The following is a 21,233-nucleotide window of genomic DNA, read 5'->3' on the forward strand; positions in this document are numbered from 1 at the left end:
ACATTCTCAAACAATATTACATTTCTGCTTATGCAATGCTTGGTAAACATATGACCTTGTAAGACATGACACCGCAACCCAGTAGGGGTACCTGTGGATTCGTCTACACAAATTCGAAAACACTTATTATAAAAGCTTTGAATCATGGAAAATGACTACAGCATCTGGATATAATTTTGTTCAGCCAAGAACAGAAAAATAGACCACTTAAAAATTTCTCGTTTTACACTTTAGTTCATTACACATTTTGAATATGAAAACCATTAATAAACATATTAGAAAAACTACATTCTCTCAACTGCCTGCCTTCAGCACCTAGACAGTTGAAAATTAGAACTTGTTTGGGTGATGGCCAGCAATACAGAAGGCATAATCAGTTGAAAGGCTTCACCATGGGGTGAGGCTGGAAGGATCCAAAAAGGAGCATTCTGAGGTCAAAGAAGTAGCAGAAGTGATGCTGATGATGTGTTTGGCGATCACAGAGATATAGCGACAACACAAATTAGTAGGGAAAGCCGAGGCGGCCCACCAAACGCTGACAGAAGTTGCCAGACTTTTCTTCATTGGCACATATGGCCCTTGTTGGAAATGGCCCTTTTTAATCGGTCACCAGGCCCCATGACCTATGGTTTTAGCCTAAATTCTTTAAAGAAATTTGCATCACATCTGACTTTCCATTTCTTGGAAATATATGAGGAAAAAACAACGCCCTAGTCCTGCCACTGAAGCTTAGTCGGGCAGCTTTAAGACTGCCCACTCGACATGGCAAACTAAACCCTTTTCGCCAGGTCAAAACCTTTCTTTTTAATATTAATAAGTAACCTCAAGAGAAGAGCTCGGTAGCTCACCAGACAGGGTGCCTAATATTAAAAAGAGCCTACCCTTGGTGTTATAATATTGGCGCTTTCCAGTGCGGTACCGAGGTCAGCTGTGTAGAGGTTAAAAAAGTGAGGGGCCAACACCGCCCTGTTTAAGCCAATTGTTAGTTGGCACCTTGACTGTCGCAGTGGTGGGACTGGTTTATACCCTGATCCAGGTCCCCTTATATAGGGATACTATTACCTTAAGGAGCTCAGGTGGGGGGCTCCCCATGCTGTTAGCTTCCCCCAAAGCCTGCCCCAGTCCCCCCTATCAAAGGCTGTGCTATAGTCAACGAAGCATCAGAATGGGTGTGGGGGATGCTTGCTGCTTACGGCTCGATGAGATAAATGCACTAGTGCTATGATGTTATTCATCATGGAGCATTCAGGCCTGAATCCAGATGGGAAAAATGTGAGGATTCTTTTTTCTACCGACCAGGTTTCCAGCTTAGAAGGATACAGGCATGTGCTTTTGTGCTAATTTGAACATGGAGGCAGGGATCCCATTAGGCATAGGGGCCTCATCACTCATAATTTTTTTTTAAATGACTGTTACTGCAAGCTCTGCGATTGGGGTGACATTAGGGGGCCAAAGCTCTAGGGTGGTGTGGGGTGGGAGAGAAGATATATCTGCGTCTTGACCGGTTGGACAGAGCTGCTTTACATTACTGATCTATGCCCTTTGCGCCACACTGTTCTCTTTGGTCTGGGTTTCAGAGGGGGGTTATGTGTTTTGATAGACGGGATTGCTACTTTTCTTTTAATAGGGAGAAAATCCTAATCCTTTCTGCCTCAATATGCTCCTTTTTTGATTGCCATACTTTCACTTGTGTGTGTTAAGTGTGGTTAGTGTTTGGCCAGGTTGTATTTTTCAGCCTCTTCTTCTAGCGGCCAAGTACTTACAAAGGATATGCTTACCGGGAGGAGGAGCCTTTATACTGATAGGGTCAACTGTTAAGGTGATTAAGGCCTATATTTACACTTTTTTAGCGCCGCATTTGCGCAGCTTTTTAATGCAAAAACGGCACTAACTTACAAAATACAATAAATACTTACAATAGTATTTTGTAAGTTTGCGCCGCTTTTGCGTCAAAAAATTACGCAAATGCGGCACTAAAAAACTATAAATATGAGCCTAAGTTCTTTCTCAGGGGTTGCTGTTGACAGTTCCTCAGTGCCGGTTGGAGGTCTTCAATGAGTACCACCCCGTGTTCCAGCAGTGTTAATGTACTGGTTGGCTTAGTGGTTTATTCTGACTCTTTTTTTTTTTTTTTCCCCTATCAAGGCTGGACATTTGTCCCCAAGATTCACTGTCTATTTAATTCTGTGAAGGACCTTGTAATGTTCCTCTCCTTAGGGTTCCTTGAGCAGTGGTAGTGATAGGGAGTCCTTGGACACTAGTTGCACAATTGCGCGCAGGGGTCTACGGTCACTTTCATCTCTGTCCTCGACTTCAAAGTCTTGAAGTTTGGGCACAAGCATTTCACTGACAAAGATGCAATCAGTTGTGGGTATGTTCTTGAAAGTAGGGTTGGTATGCCAGCAGGGATAACAAGATTATATTAAGAACTGAACAGATGTTATTTTGGGTGCAGCGGTGTGATATCTGGCTGGCGAACTGTGGGAGTTAGAAAGCAAGCTCTAGGCCCAGATATTAAAGTCCCCAACTATGTTAGGCTGATGAGTCAACTTTGCTTAGCAACTCGACAACCATGTTTACAAGAAAGCCAAGACCCTCTTTCTTCTGGTCCTGTGCCGGATTAAGGTAGCAGTTATTTAGCAACAGTCGAAGGACTTTGGAATTCAACTTTAGGCCTTTGATGAGCAGGACTGAAAGAGCATGCGAGTTGGTGGGTATTTCAATGGCCTCTATTTTTCCAGCGTGCTTGATGAACATAAAAAGCGGGCGGCAAAATATATTGCATTTTGTAGCAGCAACATTTCATTTATAATACCCTGTGAGTAGTGTTGTTGTAGCAGCAGATGTCTCCTGTAGGCATAATATATCACTGTTGGAGAGATAGTCAAGAGCTAATTTATCCTCAGTGAGTTTCTTGAAGCCTACCACATTCCAGGAGATGATTGACAGTTGTTGACAAAGGCCTTCCCCCTGGAATGTTTGCCTTGCATCGATCTGGGACTAGTGTTAGGAATGCCGTTGAAGGGTACTTTGTCCTGTTGCAATGTCTTCCAAAGGGGACCGGAGGGGCACAGAACTTAGCTAATTTGTGCATGTTATTCTAAGACCCTTTGAGGTCCTAGGCCATGTTTGGTGAATCCTGTCACTGTTGATACTCTTTGTGCCACACACATCAGTGTGTGCCCCCTTCTTATTATGGATTAATAATTATTAAAAGTGATGATTAGAATTAATTACAATTAATTTTATTATTAGATTACACTTGAATGTTATATTTATTTTTAAAATAAAAACTGTCAAAATATTTTACAATTAAGTAATCTTTTATTGTTAAATATTGTACATTCTATGACATTTATTTATATTTTAACTATTTTATATAATTTAATTTGACATTAATTCCTATGGAGATGTATTTTAAGTTACTACCTCCATTATTTTCTGTGGAAGGTCATTGCAGTACCAGTGGTTGGCCATGTGTAGCGTTGGACTTACTCCAAATATGAGCTGAAGTAATTATTGGTTTTGGGTCCCTGTAACGGGCTGGACTCTGCTCGCCCGCACTCCTGCTCCTGCTTGTGCTGACTCTGCCCCTGGTGCTCTGAGGTTCCCTGATCGTGATTGGTGGAAGAACCGGCAGTGGAGATGCGCTGACACTTCAAAACTACTGCAGCAGACTTCCATGGCGTTCAAAGCCTTGGAGGAACTCCCAGGAGAGGAGGAGAGCGCTGTGAACCTTTTTGAGGAAGAAGAAACACCCAGCAAGGTGAAGGACCAGGATCGGAAGTCGCCAAAGAGTAGGAGACGGCGGTCTCCTACAAGCCCTGAGGCTGCAGACGAAAGACGAGCGTCTGGAGAACCTGTTCCAGGCAACCGGGGAGACGAGTGGCTGCATCCCGCCACGCTTCAGGAGAAGCGTGGCCGTTCAGGTGCGTGGGACTACGTCCCTGAACGAGTGTGCGAGTGAGACACAGAGGGTATAAGGAGGGAGGTCGGAAAGTGTGGAACAGCGGGAGGGGAGGGAAAACAAAACGAGGACTCATAACCAATACGAAAACGGAGGAAAGGAGGGGGGGGCTGGAACAGAGTAAACGGACAAATATAAGAGGGAAGGTGAGGAAGGAAACGATTATAATACGTACCAGAGTCCTCGTAGAAAATCCAAAACAAAGGCCAACAAATCCATGCGTAGGTCCACATACTAGGACAATAGAAAGGATAGGAGTAAAAACACTGAAGAAAGACAACACCTGTTATTTATTACGAAACGATTGTAATAAGACGAACAGAGAGTCAGGGGGAAAGAAAAGGATATAAAGACAAAACCAAGTTGGGTGGCATGTACACTTACCGCTGTCTCCTCTTCTCTCCACATGCACTTCCCGGGAGTGACCTGTGAACCAAGGAGACAGAAACGAAGAGTGAAGATAGAATCTCAAGACAATCCCCACCCTCAAGTCATACAACCAAATACTCACCTGGTTTCTCCTACATCTTCAAATTTCAATAAACATAAACCTTTCTTCAGCTTACTGCGGTCTAGAGTGCTTTATATCCGACTACCCGCTCACAAGTGGTGTCAGAAGTGGGATTTCCAAACATAGAAACGAATCCACAACTATGGAAGAGAAGGCAACTATGGCAGATGTCATAGCCCAGTTGGCTGAGGGACAAAGACATCTTCAGTTGATATGGGAACAGCAAATGAAAGAAGCCAAAGAGGAATGGGAGGCATTGCAAACAGCGCTAAAAAGCCAGGTGACGATTATGGCTAATAACCAACTGGTTCATGAAACAGCATTGGGTAAACTTACCGACGCCATCGCCCATACAAAAGTACACCCCACAGTTCCAAGTAGTGTGTTACAACGATACCAGGACTCCGAAGACCCCGACTCTTTCTTCACGAACTTTGAAAGAGTGGCCAGTACTGCTAATTGGCCTGAGGATAAATGGGGTCAATATATCGCTCCCCTACTCACCAGCCACTTGCAAACAACGTATCAAGCTATAAATCCGAGTGGGAACTTGCCATATAAAGACATAAAGAAAACTATCCTAGAAAGAGTGGGTTTGGACACTGAGAGTTATCACACAAAGTTTAGGCAACTAAAATGGCAACACCAGGAAAATCCCCGTACCTTGTACTATAGAGTCCAACATTCAGCCGGGAGATGGTTGCAACCTACAGAGAGGACCAGAGAGGAAATGTTTGATATAATAGTATTAGAACAGTATTTGGATGCTTTACCTCCTACCACTCGGAACTGGGTCCGCCAGCATCCTGGACTTACAAATGAAACAGCAGTAGACCTTGCCTGTGCTTACCATAGAGGTTCTGATTTTCGGGCTACAGTTAGCCGGGCTCCTCCTCCTACGATCCGACCAATCCTTCCTAGGCTACAACAATCTCGGCCAGCCGGAGCCCATGGACCAGAAAGAACCCCACCAGGGGCCCCGGGACCCTCTGGATATACAGGCTCTGGTCCTCAATGCTACAATTGCTCAGAGTGGGGCCATATAGCCCGATATTGCCCAAATAAAAAAGATGTTGAGGAACCCATGGAGATAGGGCTGACAAAGGGGAGAGTATTCTGGACTGGAGGAGAAAAACCAAAGTATACCCTCCCTATCTTTGTCAATAACATAGAAAGATGGGCCCTAATCGACTCCGGATGTAGTCCGAGCGTGATCCGTAAGGATTTAGTGTTGCCAGGGCAGGAAGAACCCGGGTCCCAGGTTCTCATCACCTGTGTACATGGGGACCAACGATACTATCCCCTTGCCACGGTAAAAGTAAAGTGGAGAGAACAAATCGAGAATCTTCAGGTCGGGGTACTCTCCACCCTAGACAAAGACATAATCCTTGGGACTGATTATGAGGACTTCCCTTCATTATTAGAGAAAGCCGTACAAGAAAACCTTCTGAGGGGTTGGTGGGCGGAGGCGCCTAGTGATATCACCACTGAAGAACCCACACGGGAAAAGAATATCCTCAGCAGGAGACAAAAAAGAGAGCAACGACGGGCGTATATACAGCACTATACATCATTAGGCAACCCTGCTACAAGGGGAAAGATTTACACGATCACTGGGGATTTTCAACAGAATCACAATGAGGACCCCACTTTAAAACATGCATGGCAACAGGCTGAGGCTGGGGCTGCAACAGGGGTAGGTCCCAGGTTCTTGATTCGTAATAACCTGTTATATAGAAATCCTACACCCACTAGAGGGAACGCCCTACAGTTAGTAGTGCCTAAAAGTCACTGCCAACAAGTGTTACAATTAGCCCATGGGGATAACGGAGAAGGGCATTTAGGGAGAGAGAAAACTGAGGAAGCAATCCTTAGACGATTTTATTGGCCAGGGGTTTATGATGAAATAAGGAAGCATTGTTCAGAGTGCCCCAAATGCCAGTTGTATAACCCCTCTCCACAAAAACCCGCACCCCTACAACCTCTTCCGATTATTGACATTCCCTTTACCAGGGTTGGAATGGACCTTATCGGGCCCCTCATCCCTTCCACTCGAGGTAGACAATATGTTCTAGTCCTAGTGGACTATGCCACCCGCTATCCCGAGGCCATACCCCTTTCCGGTATACACTCTAAAGCTATCTCCCAGGCAATGATAGAGTTCTTTTCACGGGTGGGTTTTCCAAAAGAAATATTGACGGACCAAGGGACTCCTTTAATGTCTCGGTTAATGGCTGAAGTATGTCGTTTGCTTGGAGTAAAGCAAATCCGTACGTCGGTGTATCATCCTCAGACAGATGGGTTAGTGGAACGATACAACAAAACCATTAAATCCTTGCTACGAAAGAGTATATCTGAGGCTGGTAAGGATTGGGAGAAAAAACTACCCCTGGTTCTGTATGCTATTCGTACCCATGTACAAGCCTCTTTAGGTCATAGCCCTTTTGAAATGCTGTTCGGTCGCCAACCACGCACACTGTTAGATATGTTAGCCGAACAGTGGGAGGACACGGAGGAAGAGGTAAAAGACCTCTTGACCTATACATGGGAATTAAGAGAGAACCTTCATACCGTATGGGAAGAGGCTCATGCTACCTTACAGGAAGCTCAAAATAAACAGAAACAAAGCTATGACACCCGAAGCGCAGTGCGCACCTTAGCCATAGGAGACAAAGCTCTAGTCCTACTCCCTAGCAGTGAGAATAAATTACTGGCCAAATGGCAAGGACCATTTGAAGTAATAGCACAGATCAATCCCACCACCTATAAGTTGGCCATTCCCCAAGGAAATGGACGGGAACAGATCTATCACATTAACCTTCTAAAAAAATGGTTAGAACCCACAGGAGGCAATGCCATTCACTTTATTAACGCGGAGGTTACTGAGGATATCCCCTACCCCATGTTACCTCACCAGGGCCTGCCTTGTCAGGCACAACCATGGATCAATTCCACTCTTGAAAGAGAGTATCACAAACAACTAACCCGCTTAGTACAGCACAATCAAGATGTCTTCTCTAAATATCCTGGCAGAACCACCCTAGTCCAACATCCCATTCGACTGAAAATGAACACTGTCTCACGACAGCGTCCCTACCGTATTCCGGAAGCCAAACAAAAGGTCATTGAAGAGGAAGTCCAAGCCATGCTGGCAGCCGGTATAATAGAACCATCAGTCAGCCCATGGTGCTCGCCAGTCGTATTGGTACCCAAGCCAGACGGTAGCACCCGATTTTGTGTAGATTACAGGGCAGTTAACAACTTAACCTATTTCGATGCATATCCTATGCCTAGGATAGACGAGCTTATTGAAAGATTAGGCCAGGCTAAATTCCTCTCCACTCTGGATCTCACCAAGGGGTATTGGCAAATACCCTTGAGGAAGGGAGATAAAGAAAAGACAGCATTTGCCACCCCCTCGGGTTTATATCAGTTTACTGTCCTCCCTTTTGGACTACATGGGGCCCCTGCCACCTTCCAAAGACTCATGGACGAAATCCTACGGCCCTTTAAGCAGTATGCTGCTGCCTATCTCGATGACATTGTTATTTACAGCAACACTTGGGAGGAACACTTGACACACCTAGATACTATATTACAAGCTCTTCGTAAGGCCCAGTTAACAGCCAATCCTGAGAAATGTAGACTTGGACTGACTAGTATCAAATACCTGGGGTATATTGTGGGGAATGGTCTAATTAGACCTCAAGTGGAAAAAATTGAAGCCATCTCACGAATGTCCTTCCCCAAGAGAAAGAAAGATATCAGAGCATTCCTGGGTTTGATTGGGTATTATAGACGTTTTATTCCCCATTTCTCCACAGTAGCGGAAACCCTTACTGAGCTGCTCAAAAACTCATATCCCAATACCGTTGGTCCTCCCTCGGTATCTGCCTTGCAGAGCTTTGATAAGTTAAAAACAGCCCTCATGTCCGAACCTGTCCTTTGCTGTCCTGATTTTTGTAAACCCTTCGTTTTAATGACTGATGCCTCTGACGTAGGTTTGGGAGCAGTGTTGACCCAACCACAGGATGATGATACCCTCCACCCCATTTTGTTTATCAGCAGGAAACTTCTACCACGGGAAGTACATTATCCGACTAGAGAAGGAATGTTTGGCGATTAAGTGGGCCATTGAATCCCTCTGGTATTATCTGTCAGGCAGGACATTTACTTTGATTACTGATCACGCTCCTCTGACTTGGCTTGCCCATCATAAGGACTCTAATTTTCGTGTTCTCCGCTGGTTCCTTTCCCTACAGCCTTTTTCCTTTCGGATACAGCATCTTCCGGGGAAACAATTGGTGGCCGCTGATTTTCTTTCCCGCTATCCGGTCTCTGAGCGTCTCGACAGGCCGCTCTCTAGGGGGAGTGTATGTGACGGGCTGGACTCTGCTCGCCCGCACTCCGCTCCTGCTTGTGCTGACTCTGCCCCTGGTGCTCTGAGGTTCCCTGATCGTGATTGGTGGAAGAACCGGCAGTGGCGATGCGCTGACACTTCAAAACTACCGCGGCAGACTTCCATGGCGTTCAAAGCCTTGGAGTAACTCCCAGGAGAGGAGGAGAGCGCTGTGAACCTTTTTGAGGAAGAAGAAACACCCTGTGTAACCGGGCGCCTCCGGACGCCGCTTCCCCGTCGAAGAAAACGATCGCCAAGGGATACCCCGGGGGCACCCGAGGGATTCCTGACGTGATGACGTCCCACGTCATCCGTCAGACAAGAACAGCCGACAAGAGGCAAGCGGGACGCGACCGAGAAAGAGAAGCCGACGTCAAGCAGAGCCGGAGAGAGGAACGCCACGGATCGCCGAGAGGGAAAGGAAGCCCCGCCGTAGACGAGGATCAACGCGAGGAGAGCGGAAAGCCTTGGGCGCCTCCCGCCCCTGCCGAGGCGAAGTCGGGAGATCCCCTGCAAGCCGGCCACGTCCCTGGAGGGGCGTGGCCAAGTCAGGTACGAACGTGCTGGGGCTGGGGTTCTGGGTGGTTGGCTGGGTTTAAGGGGGTTAAGGAGGAGGGCTGAGGTCCTGCAAGGAAGGGGAGCCCATCTGAGTAGGAATACCGGTAAATCAAGAATAACCACACCCTCCGTACCCAGACCAGTGAATAAAAGAGTAAGGGGGGTCACAGAGAGGGCACAACAAAAGGAAGGCACGAAAAAGAAAAGTAACCCCACATTCCTCCACCTCCACAGAACCCCCTCCCTTTCACTCCTTACTAACCCTTATTAAACCGTGTATAAATAATTTGCCCCACTTACCTGTTCCTTTTTCCTTCTTTTGTTTTGGGAAATCCTGGGCCATGAATATCGGGTGAACAAGACCTCTCCCTCCGAACCGGACCAGGCCGTCCCAAGAACACCAAAGAGCCCTGAAAAGAAAAGGAAATTATTTTATTTTGGACTTGGAATATAACAGTTTGGCGGACAAGTCAGTGTTATAAATCCCAAACGAGCAAGAAAATAAACCTACTACCCCCTTAAGTGCTGCGTCTGTCACCTTCTTCCAATATTCCCTCGACTCGGGAAAAAGACCCCGCCACAGTGGTGTCAGAAGTGGGATATTGGAAGAGGCGACCGAGACTTCCCAACCATGGAGGAGAAGTGTACCATATCCGATATGATGCAGCAGTTGGCCTCCGGACAAAGACACCTGCAGTTAGTGTGGGAAGAGCAACAAAAAGAGGCCAAATTGGAAAGAGAGGCACTACAAAATGCCCTTAAGAGTCAGGCCACCATAATGGCCAACAACCAGTTGGTTCATGAAACCGCCATCAAGAATCTCACAGATACCATCGCTGCTACCCGTGTACACCCAAATGTGCTCAGTTCGGTCTTACAACGATATCAAGAAGGTGAAGACCCGATGCCTTTTTCACCAATTTTGAACGAGTTGCTACTTCCGCTACTTGGCCTCCGGAACGATGGGGCCAGTATATCGCCCCCTTATTGACGGGGACTCTCCAAGCCGCCTATCAAGCGGTAAACCCCGGTGGAATAACCCCCTATAAGGATATTAAAAAGAGTATCTTAGAACGGGTGGGTTTTGATTCTGAACATTATCGCGTCCGGTTTAGGAAAGCCAAGTGGGGACCCAACGAAAATCCCCGGGCCCTATATTTTAGGATCAAAGATCTGGGTCTCAAATGGTTGGGCCCCATAGGGACAAATCGGGAAGACATTATTGAGATCGTGCTCTTAGAACAATACATGGACGCGCTGCCTCCGTCCACGCGCAACTGGATCAAACAACATCCAAACCCAGATACCAATGCTACCATCGAGTTGGCCTGCGCCTTCCATCGCTCCCTTGAGTTCAAAGTAACCCCCCCTCGGTCAACACCTAGTCCCCTGCGTCTGGGTTCGGGAACATCCTCGACGGGGACGAAGAATCAATGAGGACATAGGGAAAACCCGGGGACTGGATAGGCCCTATATACAACAACCTCAGTGTTTCAGTTGCGGGGAATGGGGTCACATAGCTCGAGGTTGTCCCCTGAAAACAGAAAAACCAGAACCCATGGAAATAGGGGTTACTAGGGGAAGAGTCTTTTATACAGGGAGAAGAGACACCCCTTATAAAAAGAGACTGGTTATCAATGGGAAAAGCACAGTGGCCCTCATCGATTCAGGTTGTAGCCAATCTGTGGCCCGGGCCGGGTTGTTCGACGCCCATGACTGTACTTCAGGACTCACGGTATCGATCTGTTGTATCCATGGAGAAACCAGAGAATATCCCCTAATCTGGACAACCCTCACCTGGGGAGGAAAAGAAATACCCATAAGAATGGGTTTAGTAGAACAACTGGTTGAAGAAGCTATTATAGGAACTGACTTTTCGGAATTCCCCCAAGTCCTAGACAGCCTCAGACAGCTCGAAGAAACTAACAACTGGTGGAAAGATGCTCCTTTCTCCAGTGAGCCTCTATCACCTCCGAGGGTACGACCTAAACTCTCCCGGAAGGAGAAAAGAATAATGAAGAAAGCCTATACTCAAGACCTCTCCAGCACGCCCCGGGTAATTACAAAGGTCCTCGCCCTCACTGCCCTTCCCAGCTTCCGGACTTCTCAAAGAGAAGACCCCAGTCTGATTCATGCATGGAAAAGTGCACGGCCACGGAAACCTCAGGATAAGGGTCCCTCGTTCACCATAGTTAAGGACCTATTATACCGAGTCACATACAAAGACCAAGACGAAAAGAAACAGTTGATAGTTCCAGAACCCTATAGACAACAAGTTCTACACTTAGCACACAGTCAGCCGGGGGGCGGACACTATGGGAGGGAGAAAACCGAGGAGTATTTGTTGAGAAAATTTTACTGGCCAGGGGTATTTTCCCAGATTAGGAAGTTCTGTCAACAATGTCCAAAATGTCAATTGATTGACCCAGGCTCACGGAGAAAAGCCCCTTTACAACCCCTCCCCATCATTGATGTGCCCTTCTCCAGAATAGGGATGGACCTCGTTGGCCCTCTTCTACCCTCGTCGAGGGGCTATCGTTATATATTGGTATTAGTGGATTACGCCACAAGATACCCTGAGGCTATTTCCCGAATTGGGTTTCCTCGAGAAGTCCTAACGGACCAAGGGACCCAATTTATGTCCAACCTGATGACACAAATATGTCAGCTATTGGGGATCAAACAGTTACGGACGTCGGTCTATCATCCACAAACCCATGGCTTAGTGGAGAGATACAACCGTACCCTCAAAACACTACTAAAGAAAGCTATCTCGGAGACAGGTAAGGACTGGGATAGGAAACTCCCCTTAGTATTATAAGCAATCAGGACACACGAACAAGCCTCTACGGGCCATAGTCCGTTTGAACTGTTGTTTGGGCGACAACCACGGACCCTACTAGACATGGCCGCTGAGATGTGGGAAGAAGAAGACGGGGAAAAAACCATTCTAAAATACGCACATGAGTTAAAAACCCAACTGCATACAGTATGGGAAAGCGTAAGGGAACACATGGAGAGGGCCCAAGACAAGCAGAAAAGGAATTATGATCGGAATACCCAATTGAGGTCCTTTTCCCTAGGAGATAAAGTGCTAGTTCTTCTTCCCAGTTCCGATAACAAATTATTGGCCAAATGGCAGGGACCCTACACCGTAACAGGACTAGTAACTCCCGTAACTTATAAAATTCAGCTTAACGATACCCCCCCTAGGTCCCAGATCTTCCATGTTAACTTATTAAAAAGATGGGAAGAACCACCGAACGACCCAAGGCACGGCTGCCTAATTAATACCGTTAAGGAGCTAGAGATAGGCTGGTGTCCCACTGATCCCCCTGGCGAGAGGGAGATCCCCCTCATTAATACAGAGATCTCGATTCAACAAAATAGACAGTTGAAGAATCTCTTCGATAAACACGTTCGGGTGTTCTCCTCGATACCCGGTAGGACACGATTGGTACATCATCACATCCTCACACCACCTGGGAAGACCGTGCGACTAAAGCCTTATCGTATCCCTGAAGCTAGGAAAACCCTCGTAGAAAACGAAATCGAGAAGATGTTAGATCTAGACATCGTAGAACCTTCCCACAGCCCCTGGTGTTCGCCCGTGGTATTGGTGCCCAAACCTGATGGGTCTATACGTTTCTGTATTGACTTTAGACAGGTCAATTCCATATCACAATTTGACACCTATCCCCTTCCAAGGATAGATGAGCTCTTAGAAAGATTGGGGAAAGCAAAATACATGTCTACCCTTGATTTGACCAAGGGATATTGGCAGATCCCGTTGGGTCCCGAAGACAAAGAAAAGACGGCTTTCGCTACTCCCTCCGGATTGTATCACTTTAAGGTTCTCCCTTTTGGGTTGCATGGCGCCCCCGCCACCTTCCAACGTCTCATGGATACCATATTACGACCTCATACCAGATACGCGGCGGCCTATCTGGATGACATCGTTATTTTCAGTGAGACCTGGGAAGACCATGTGACCCACATAGATCACATCTTCTCGGCTTTAGGGAAGGCTGGACTGACAGCCAACCCCGCAAAGAGCCGACTGGCTTTTAGGGAGATCTCCTACCTGGGTTATCACATTAGCAACAGTATACTTCGACCCCAAAAGAATAAAATCAAAGCCATCCTACACACCAATGCTCCCACCACGAAGAAGGGAATCCGTTCCTTTTTAGGTCTAGTGGGGTACTATCGAAGGTTCATTCCCCACTATTCCAGTTTGGCGGCCCCCCTAACCAATCTTTTAAGAAAAGGACAGCCCAACAACATCCCACAACTAGACCCGACTCAACTTCATAGTTATCATACCTTGCAAAGGTATCTCACCACTCAACCGATATTGAAATGTCCTGAGTTCGACAAACCCTTTCATCTCCAAACGGATGCCTCCGATGTGGGGGTCGGGCCGTTCTCTTTCAAAAGGATGAAGATGGGGTGAAACATCCCGTCGTCTTTATTAGCCGTAAGCTATTTCCCAGGGAGCAAAAATACCCCATTATAGTGCGCGAATGTCTTGCCATTAAGTGGGCTATCGAAAGTCTCCAATACTATCTTTTGGGTAGACCTTTCCTACTGTATACGGACCATGCACCCCTTACGTGGCTCTCAAGATACAAGAATACCAACAATCGTATATTGAGATGGTTCATCGAACTCCAACCTTTCTCCTTCCAGGTTTGCCACCTCCCTGGTGACCTTATGGGTCAGGCTGACTATTTGTCCCGCTTTCCGGATCTGGTGGGGCTCGATCAGCCCCATTCATGTGAGGGGATGTGTAACCGGGCGCCTCCGGACGCCGCTTCCCCGTCGAAGAAAACGATCGCCAAGGGATACCCCGGGGGCACCCGAGGGATTCCTGACGTGATGACGTCCCACGTCATCCGTCAGACAAGAACAGCCGACGAGAGGCAAGCGGGACGCGACCGAGAAAGAGAAGCCGACGTCAAGCAGAGCCGGAGAGAGGAACGCCACGGATCGCCGAGAGGGAAAGGAAGCCCCGCCGTAGACGAGGATCAACGCGAGGAGAGCGGAAAGCCTTGGGCGCCTCCCGCCCCTGCCGAGGCGAAGTCGGGAGATCCCCTGCAAGCCGGCCACGTCCCTGGAGGGGCGTGGCCAAGTCAGGTACGAACGTACCGGGACTGGGGCTGGGGTTCTGGGTGGTTGGCTGGGTTTAAGGGGGTTAAGGAGGGAGGGCTGAGGTCCTGCAAGGAAGGGGAGCCCATCTGAGTAGGAATACCGGTAAATCAAGAATAACCACACCCTCCGTACCCAGACCAGTGAATAAAAGAGTAAGGGGGGTCACAGAGAGGGCACAACAAAAGGAAGGCACGAAAAAGAAAAGTAACCCCACATTCCTCCACCTCCACAGAACCCCCTCCCTTTCACTCCTTACTAACCCTTATTAAACCGTGTATAAATAATTTGCCCCACTTACCTGTTCCTTTTTCCTTCTTTTGTTTTGGGAAATCCTGGGCCATGAATATCGGGTGAACAAGACCTCTCCCTCCGAACCGGACCAGGCCGTCCCAAGAACACCAAAGAGCCCTGAAAAGAAAAGGGAATTATTTTATTTTGGACTTGGAATATAACAGTTTGGCAGACAAGTCAGTGTTATAAATCCCAAACAAGCAAGAAAATAAACCTACTACCCCCTTAAGTGCTGCGTCTGTCACCTTCTTCCAATATTCCCTCGACTCGGGAAAAAGACCCCGCCACACCCAGCAACCGAGACGTGAAGGTGAAGGACCAGGATCGGAAGTCGCCAAAGAGTAGGAGATGGCGGTCTCCTACAAGCCCTGAGGCTGCAGACGAAAGACGAGCGTCCGGAGAACCTGTTCCAGGCAACCGGGGAGACGAGTGGCTGCATCCCGCCACGCTTCAGGATAAGCGTGGCCGTTCAGGTGCGTGGGACTACGTCCCTGAACGAGTGTGCGAGTGAGAGACAGAGGGTATAAGGAGGGAGGTCGGAAAGTGTGGAACAGCGGGAGGGGAGGGAAAACAAAACGAGGACTCATAACCAATACGAAAACGGAGGAAAGGAGGGGGGGGCTGGAACAGAGTAAACGGACAAATATAAGAGGGAAGGTGAGGAAGGAAACGATTATAATACGTACCAGAGTCCTCGTAGAAAATCCAAAACGAAGGCCAGCAAATCCATGCGTAGGTCCACATACTAGGACAATAGAAAGGATAGGAGTAAAAACACTGAAGAAAGACAACACCTGTTATTTATTATGAAACGATTGTAATAAGACGAACAGAGAGTCAGGGGGAAAGAAAAGGATATAAAGACTAAACCAAGTTGGGTGGCATGTACGCTTACCGCTGTCTCCTCTTCTCTCCACGTGAACCAAGGAGACAGAAACCAAGAGTGAAGATAGAATCTCAAGACAATCCCCACCCTCAAGTCATACAACCAAATACTCCTTTTTTTATCATAAGTATTGCCCATTTTCCAGTCACATGCCTTTGTCACTCCCACATTTTCTACAATAACGCATATTTAATGTGTGTGGAGTCTCCACAATTGAGGTCGTGATCTTGCACAGAAGAAAATAGGAGAGGCAGAAGTTTGCATTTAAGATTGCAAATAGCATTTTGTAGTACTACTGTAGTACTAAAAACGCACAACAAAATGCAGTTTGTGAATAGTCCCCAGGATTACCAGCAATCTTATATGGAGTGTGGCCTATGATACACGGGGCTATCTGCCGTACACTCTAATCCATAATCCTTGTGTTGCCTGCTTCTGAGACAACAAAGTAAAAAGAGTGCTTCTGAGTCTCTCTGCCCTCTGCTCTATCACTCCCACATCTACCCTAAAATGTCCACCTAAGACTCTATTCTAAGAAGAAATCAGTTGACACTTCAGATAATTCAAGATCGGGCCATGTCAGTTTAAACACTCCACCACCACTTTTAACCCTCTGAACTCCTTATCTTCTCTTGGCAGATTTGACCACAAATGGAAGGTAATAAGACCGCATGTGCGATAATCGTAACCCACCTTCTTCACCTTTCCACCCTCAGATGCTTCGTCTGGGGCCTAGGATTATGGCCACTCTAGATGTAAGTGCGGATATACGCGTCAATGGATGCAAGGAGGGTCTGCCGCACATGCAGAGGTAGCATCCCAAACAGGTAGCTGAAGCAAGGAGTCATCTTAATGGTCTGCACCCTGCCCCAGAGGAAGCGATGCAGGATGGAACACTGCTGGAAGTCCAGCTTCTACGGTCCAACAGTGGGAACAGATTATCCAACACCATATTAGTGAGACATCTATTGATCTTAACTACTGGGTAGGTGAGGCTGGTTGAGACGCAGTGTATTGGGTAGTCATGGACACAGGCCACGGTGGTCGAAGGGGACATAGGAAGTTCCTCACTCTTGCACTAATTGATTTTGTGCCCCGATAGCAGGGAAAAGTCATCCATAAGTGACAGTGCAGCTGCTATCGCTGTCCGGGGATCGGACAAGAGTATTAAGATATCATCTGCGTACAGAAGTGCCTTGACATCACCCACAGTAGTAGGGATGCTAGTCACTCCTGGTGATCTCCGAATCGCAGCAGCCAGGGGCTCCTGGGCAATAAGGAATAGAAGAGGGGTCATGTCCCGGTGGGTCATGCGCACCACCGGGAAGGGGCCTGAAAGAAATCTGCAGCAAGACACCTCAGCCTCAAAGGTGGTGTAGGAAGATAGCTCTTTAAAAAGTGGACCAAATGAGGTACACTGTGTGAACAGTGCAAGCAAATGCCAGAGGAATTGCAGAGGCACAACTGGCACCCCAAATGCATTCTTTTGCGGTAGCGTGGGCAAGCAGTTAGGCATATCAGAGGGTAGTGTGAAGCATGTGTTGCACACACAAAGGCAGTAAGCAAGACACACACTCAATAAAGAAATCTGGAAGCGGGGACAGAGTGACAGAAAACACTGGCATTTGGAGTTGGTGACGGAAGAGAATTCCATCGAGAAGGAAATGGGGTTGCCATTGATAAACAAGGGTGTTGTGCAGGGGTGAGCAGTAGAGAAAATAGCCGTCATGTGCTGGTGGCGGAGGGCACATACAATGATGGGAGGCAGAGAGTTGAGTATCTGGTCCCAGCAGGAGCGAACCCCACTTGCCTTCTGTAGTTCTGGGGGCCCTGCAGCTAGAGGTGTAGCAGGTCAGGCAACAACAACGTGAGGTAACCAATCATGTCATCTTCTCCGATCCCTCAGGTACACTATAGATCTGAAAGTTAGCTCTTCTGGCCCGATCCTCTAAATCCGTCACCTGGTGAAGCAAGAAATCAGTGTCCCATTCCCAGTCGGGCAAGCTATTGTAACAACCCTCCATGTCATCCAGCTGACGGTCCGCCATGTCCAGGCAGGTGTGGAGGGAGGACACCTCTTGTCGAAACCTAATGCACTTCAGCCGTGAGAGTTATCATCTTGGCATGCAGGGCAGTGAGGGTAGAGCTGATGGCTGAAATTTCCTTCAGGTGGGCCTCCATGCTAGAGTTGAGTGCAGCTATAGGAAATTGCGCAGGTGATGGAGCATGGCGCACCGCCTGAGAGAGTAGGAGTTGTTGAGCCGGTTTTATCCATGTAAACATGTGGCACATTTGACAGGCAGGGGGTGACAGGCCAATCCTGCAGATAGTAAGCGACTTCCTGAGTGGCAGGCAAAGGAAGGAAAGGGGGCCAACCCAGAAACCCCAGGGATGGATAAATATAAGGGTGCCTCTCCTCAACAGCCCTTGGGGTTGAAGAGCACTGCCTGTTAGCCAGGCCGGGGACCAGATGGGTGCATACCAGGGCAGGAGCAATAAAACGGTTAGGAGGGGATGCTAAGTCCTAAAGGGTGACTCACATGACAATAGCAGAAGGTTAGGGCCACTAAGAAGTTGTCATGTTCTCAACAAGGGTGAACAGAAGGCAGTCAGCACCTTGGTGGAAACAGTGGGGAAGGGACAGACTGTCCATGCCTGCCGCGGGTCTTCTCAGCCTAGGTGGCATGGCATGGTGTGGCCGGCTCCTAGTCCCCACACTCTCGGCGGTATCACCGCAGGCAGGCTGGTCCATTTGATGCTCTTCTGGCCCAGGGAATCATGTGCCCGGCTGGCATGGTCTTTTGGGAATCAGGCTGAAGGTTTGGGCAGCCATGGGTGGGCCACACCTGTCCTGGCCACCCCGATCACCAAAGACGGCAGCAGCAGCATCCACACTGCCAGGCACAGCAGGTTGTGGTGGGCCTGGCAGGCACTGCTCTCCTAAACTACCGGTCATCTCGGGCCTCGAGGAACATGGCAGTAAGGATTGCGCCGCAGCTCCCAGGTGCTCACGGACACGGAAGCCTCCTATTGCCTGGCCATAGCATTGTAAATACTTACTCACCCTGCGCGGTGCACGGGCTGGAGAGGATATCACGGCTACTGCTGCCCCCCGGTGTTAGGCAAGAACCCACTGCAGACCATGGCTGTACACCCAGTTAAGGTCACTCCGTGGCACGAAGGCTCCCAGGACCTTTCGCCCATGAGTAGCCCCCTCCTCCACAAAACAGGTGGGGGCTGTGGGGTCATCGGGCCGCAGACTCCGCAATGCGGGGGATAAAGGGAGTGTTGAGGCAATGCCAAGTGGAGCTCTAGCAGGGAGCGGTCCTCTTGGTTGACTCCAAGCCCCGCCTCCGCCCCTTCTCGATTAATATAGAAACCCTTTTTGTTTTAGAGGCTGTTGAGCAGTGGAATTGAACAGGATAAAGTAGTGAATGTAAACAACACGTATTATGATTTACGAAGTAAGTATCCTCGAGGAAGGTTATTTCTTGGGCATCCAACCACTGTAATAGTGTTATACATTTAAATTGTGAATTCAGGCCTTGGGTATTTATAGTAGTTACGTCATACATGCCAACATTATAGAAGAGAAAAGTGGGAGATTTCTAGAAAAAAAAAAAGGGAAAATGTATGTATCATATTGACTTGTTTTGGGGCCAGAATCGGGTTGCTATTCTGTATGGGATTTGCAAGTATACGTCTGCAGGGTCGGATATTATATACGCAAATTTAAGTTTTTTTCCCCTTACCAGTCAGGAGGTCGGAGAAAGGGCTATGGCAGGCAGAGAGAGCGTGACGCAAGAGCTGTGTACTGGCCTGCAGGAGCAGGTTACAGGCAGTGCATACTCCGAGTTACACAAGACCAGGCCCTGTCAGTTGAAGCCCGCAGAGGAATAGGGATTTTACATGCAGGAATCAGGAGGCGGGAGACTAGGCCTGAAATCGGTAGTCTCCCTCCTGAATTGGGAAGGTTGCGATACATGTTAACTTCAGACTGGCATTGTTTGGTTCAATTAACATGATTATTCAATAGCATTTGTCCATGTTTAGACGCATTAATATAATATTGAGGCATCTGAAATACACTTTCTAAGGTTGTAGGACTATTCTGTCGTTTAATTATACAGCATTCATACTGAGGGTAGGACCAAACTCGGAATAAGGAAGAGAATCAACATAAATTAAAATGGGAGAAAAAAACTCAAGACCTGGGGTAACAACTTTGGTATCTTAAGGTGTAGCGCAGGCTCCAACAAATCAAGACAAAGGTAGCTTTCCGCAAAGAGATCTAAGCACAATAGATATATGGTTTAGGTAATGTAGAAATTCCTGCTCAGTCGAAGCTTTGAACCATATGTTTACATGAACCCAAAGAATGTGTTGCAGTAAAGTATGAGGTTGATAGAAGAGAGTGAGTTTTCAGTACACCATCAAAGTCTTGATCAGAGGTCTTCAATCTGGGGGTCGCGACCCCCAGGGGGGCCGTGGAGTCCTGGAAAGGGGGTCGCTCATTCCCCCGGCCGATCTTCAAAATGCCTCAGCTGAACTTTTGAGTCTCCTGTGCTGTGAAAGCCGCACAGACAGTTAAGGAGGCCTTCCCAGGGCGTCTGCTTCCTGAATAAAATGCAAATGTGCTCTAGAGCTCATCTGCACATGTAAAGGGTGCTTGGGAGCAGCTTTAAATGATCGAATCACTCAAAGCTTTGAGACAACAAATATTTATTGAGGGTAGTGCAAAGAGTTAACAACTGCGCTGTGAAGTGCGTGCTTTTAATTGTCATTGTATTTCCACAGTGCTTACTTCACCTGGAGGTGTTGAAGGGACAGCTATTAAAAAACAAAGGTATTGCATATCCTCTGATTTTACTTAAATCTACATTTTGGAACCACAGTTTTAGCTTAAACCTTTTTGTAGTGGCCTATCTTATACTGTGTGTAATGCAAATATAAAATAATGCCTTACATATTCACAGTGCTTTCTGACACAAGCTGTGACCTCGTGACACTAAAAATACAGAAGTCACTATTCTCAACTGCACTAACCAAGATTTAGTTCTGTCGCTCTCTGGTTACACGCAGACCTCTGCAGTGTATTAACTAATAGAGGTTTCATAATGCACTACAATTCATTTACCAATGAGTAACAACTTTCTTTTATTTATTTTTCATTTAAGCTGACTGTTATTTTATATGTAGCTACCTGACAGTGAAAGACCTAAAAAAAACCATAGAAAATATTTTGGGTTTGTTTATGAGAGGATGGAGCATCACTTTTTTTGACGCTCTAGCGGCGCAAGCCTCTCAATCATACCTATGAGGTGACGAAAAGCCTCCCTGAGTGGCTTTGAATGGCATTGTAGATATGGAGAAAGGCAAAGCAGCGCAAGCTGCTGCATTGCCTTACTTTGCGTCGAGGAGGCGTTCCATGGGAGTAGTGGTGGGTGTTCCCATGCAACACGCATGG

General features: G+C 47.5%; 1 protein-coding gene across 1 annotated transcript in view; it reads left to right on the forward strand.

Annotated features, from left to right (window-relative positions):
• LOC138304474 (uncharacterized) overlaps positions 1-15,109 on the forward strand; it is a 36,655-nt gene extending 21,546 nt beyond the window's left edge. Inside the window, exons 2-3 of the mRNA XM_069244580.1 lie at positions 3,451-11,491; positions 14,128-15,109. Coding sequence (XP_069100681.1) covers positions 4,621-8,604 — 3,984 coding nt within the window. The 5' untranslated portion in view covers positions 3,451-4,620 and the 3' untranslated portion in view covers positions 8,605-11,491; positions 14,128-15,109. The remainder of the gene's footprint in view (positions 1-3,450; positions 11,492-14,127) is intronic.
• The last annotated feature ends 6,124 nt before the right edge of the window (positions 15,110-21,233 follow it).

The sequence above is a fragment of the Pleurodeles waltl genome, chromosome 7 (genome assembly GCF_031143425.1).
Source record: "Pleurodeles waltl isolate 20211129_DDA chromosome 7, aPleWal1.hap1.20221129, whole genome shotgun sequence".
Classification (NCBI taxonomy): Eukaryota; Metazoa; Chordata; class Amphibia; order Caudata; family Salamandridae; genus Pleurodeles; species Pleurodeles waltl.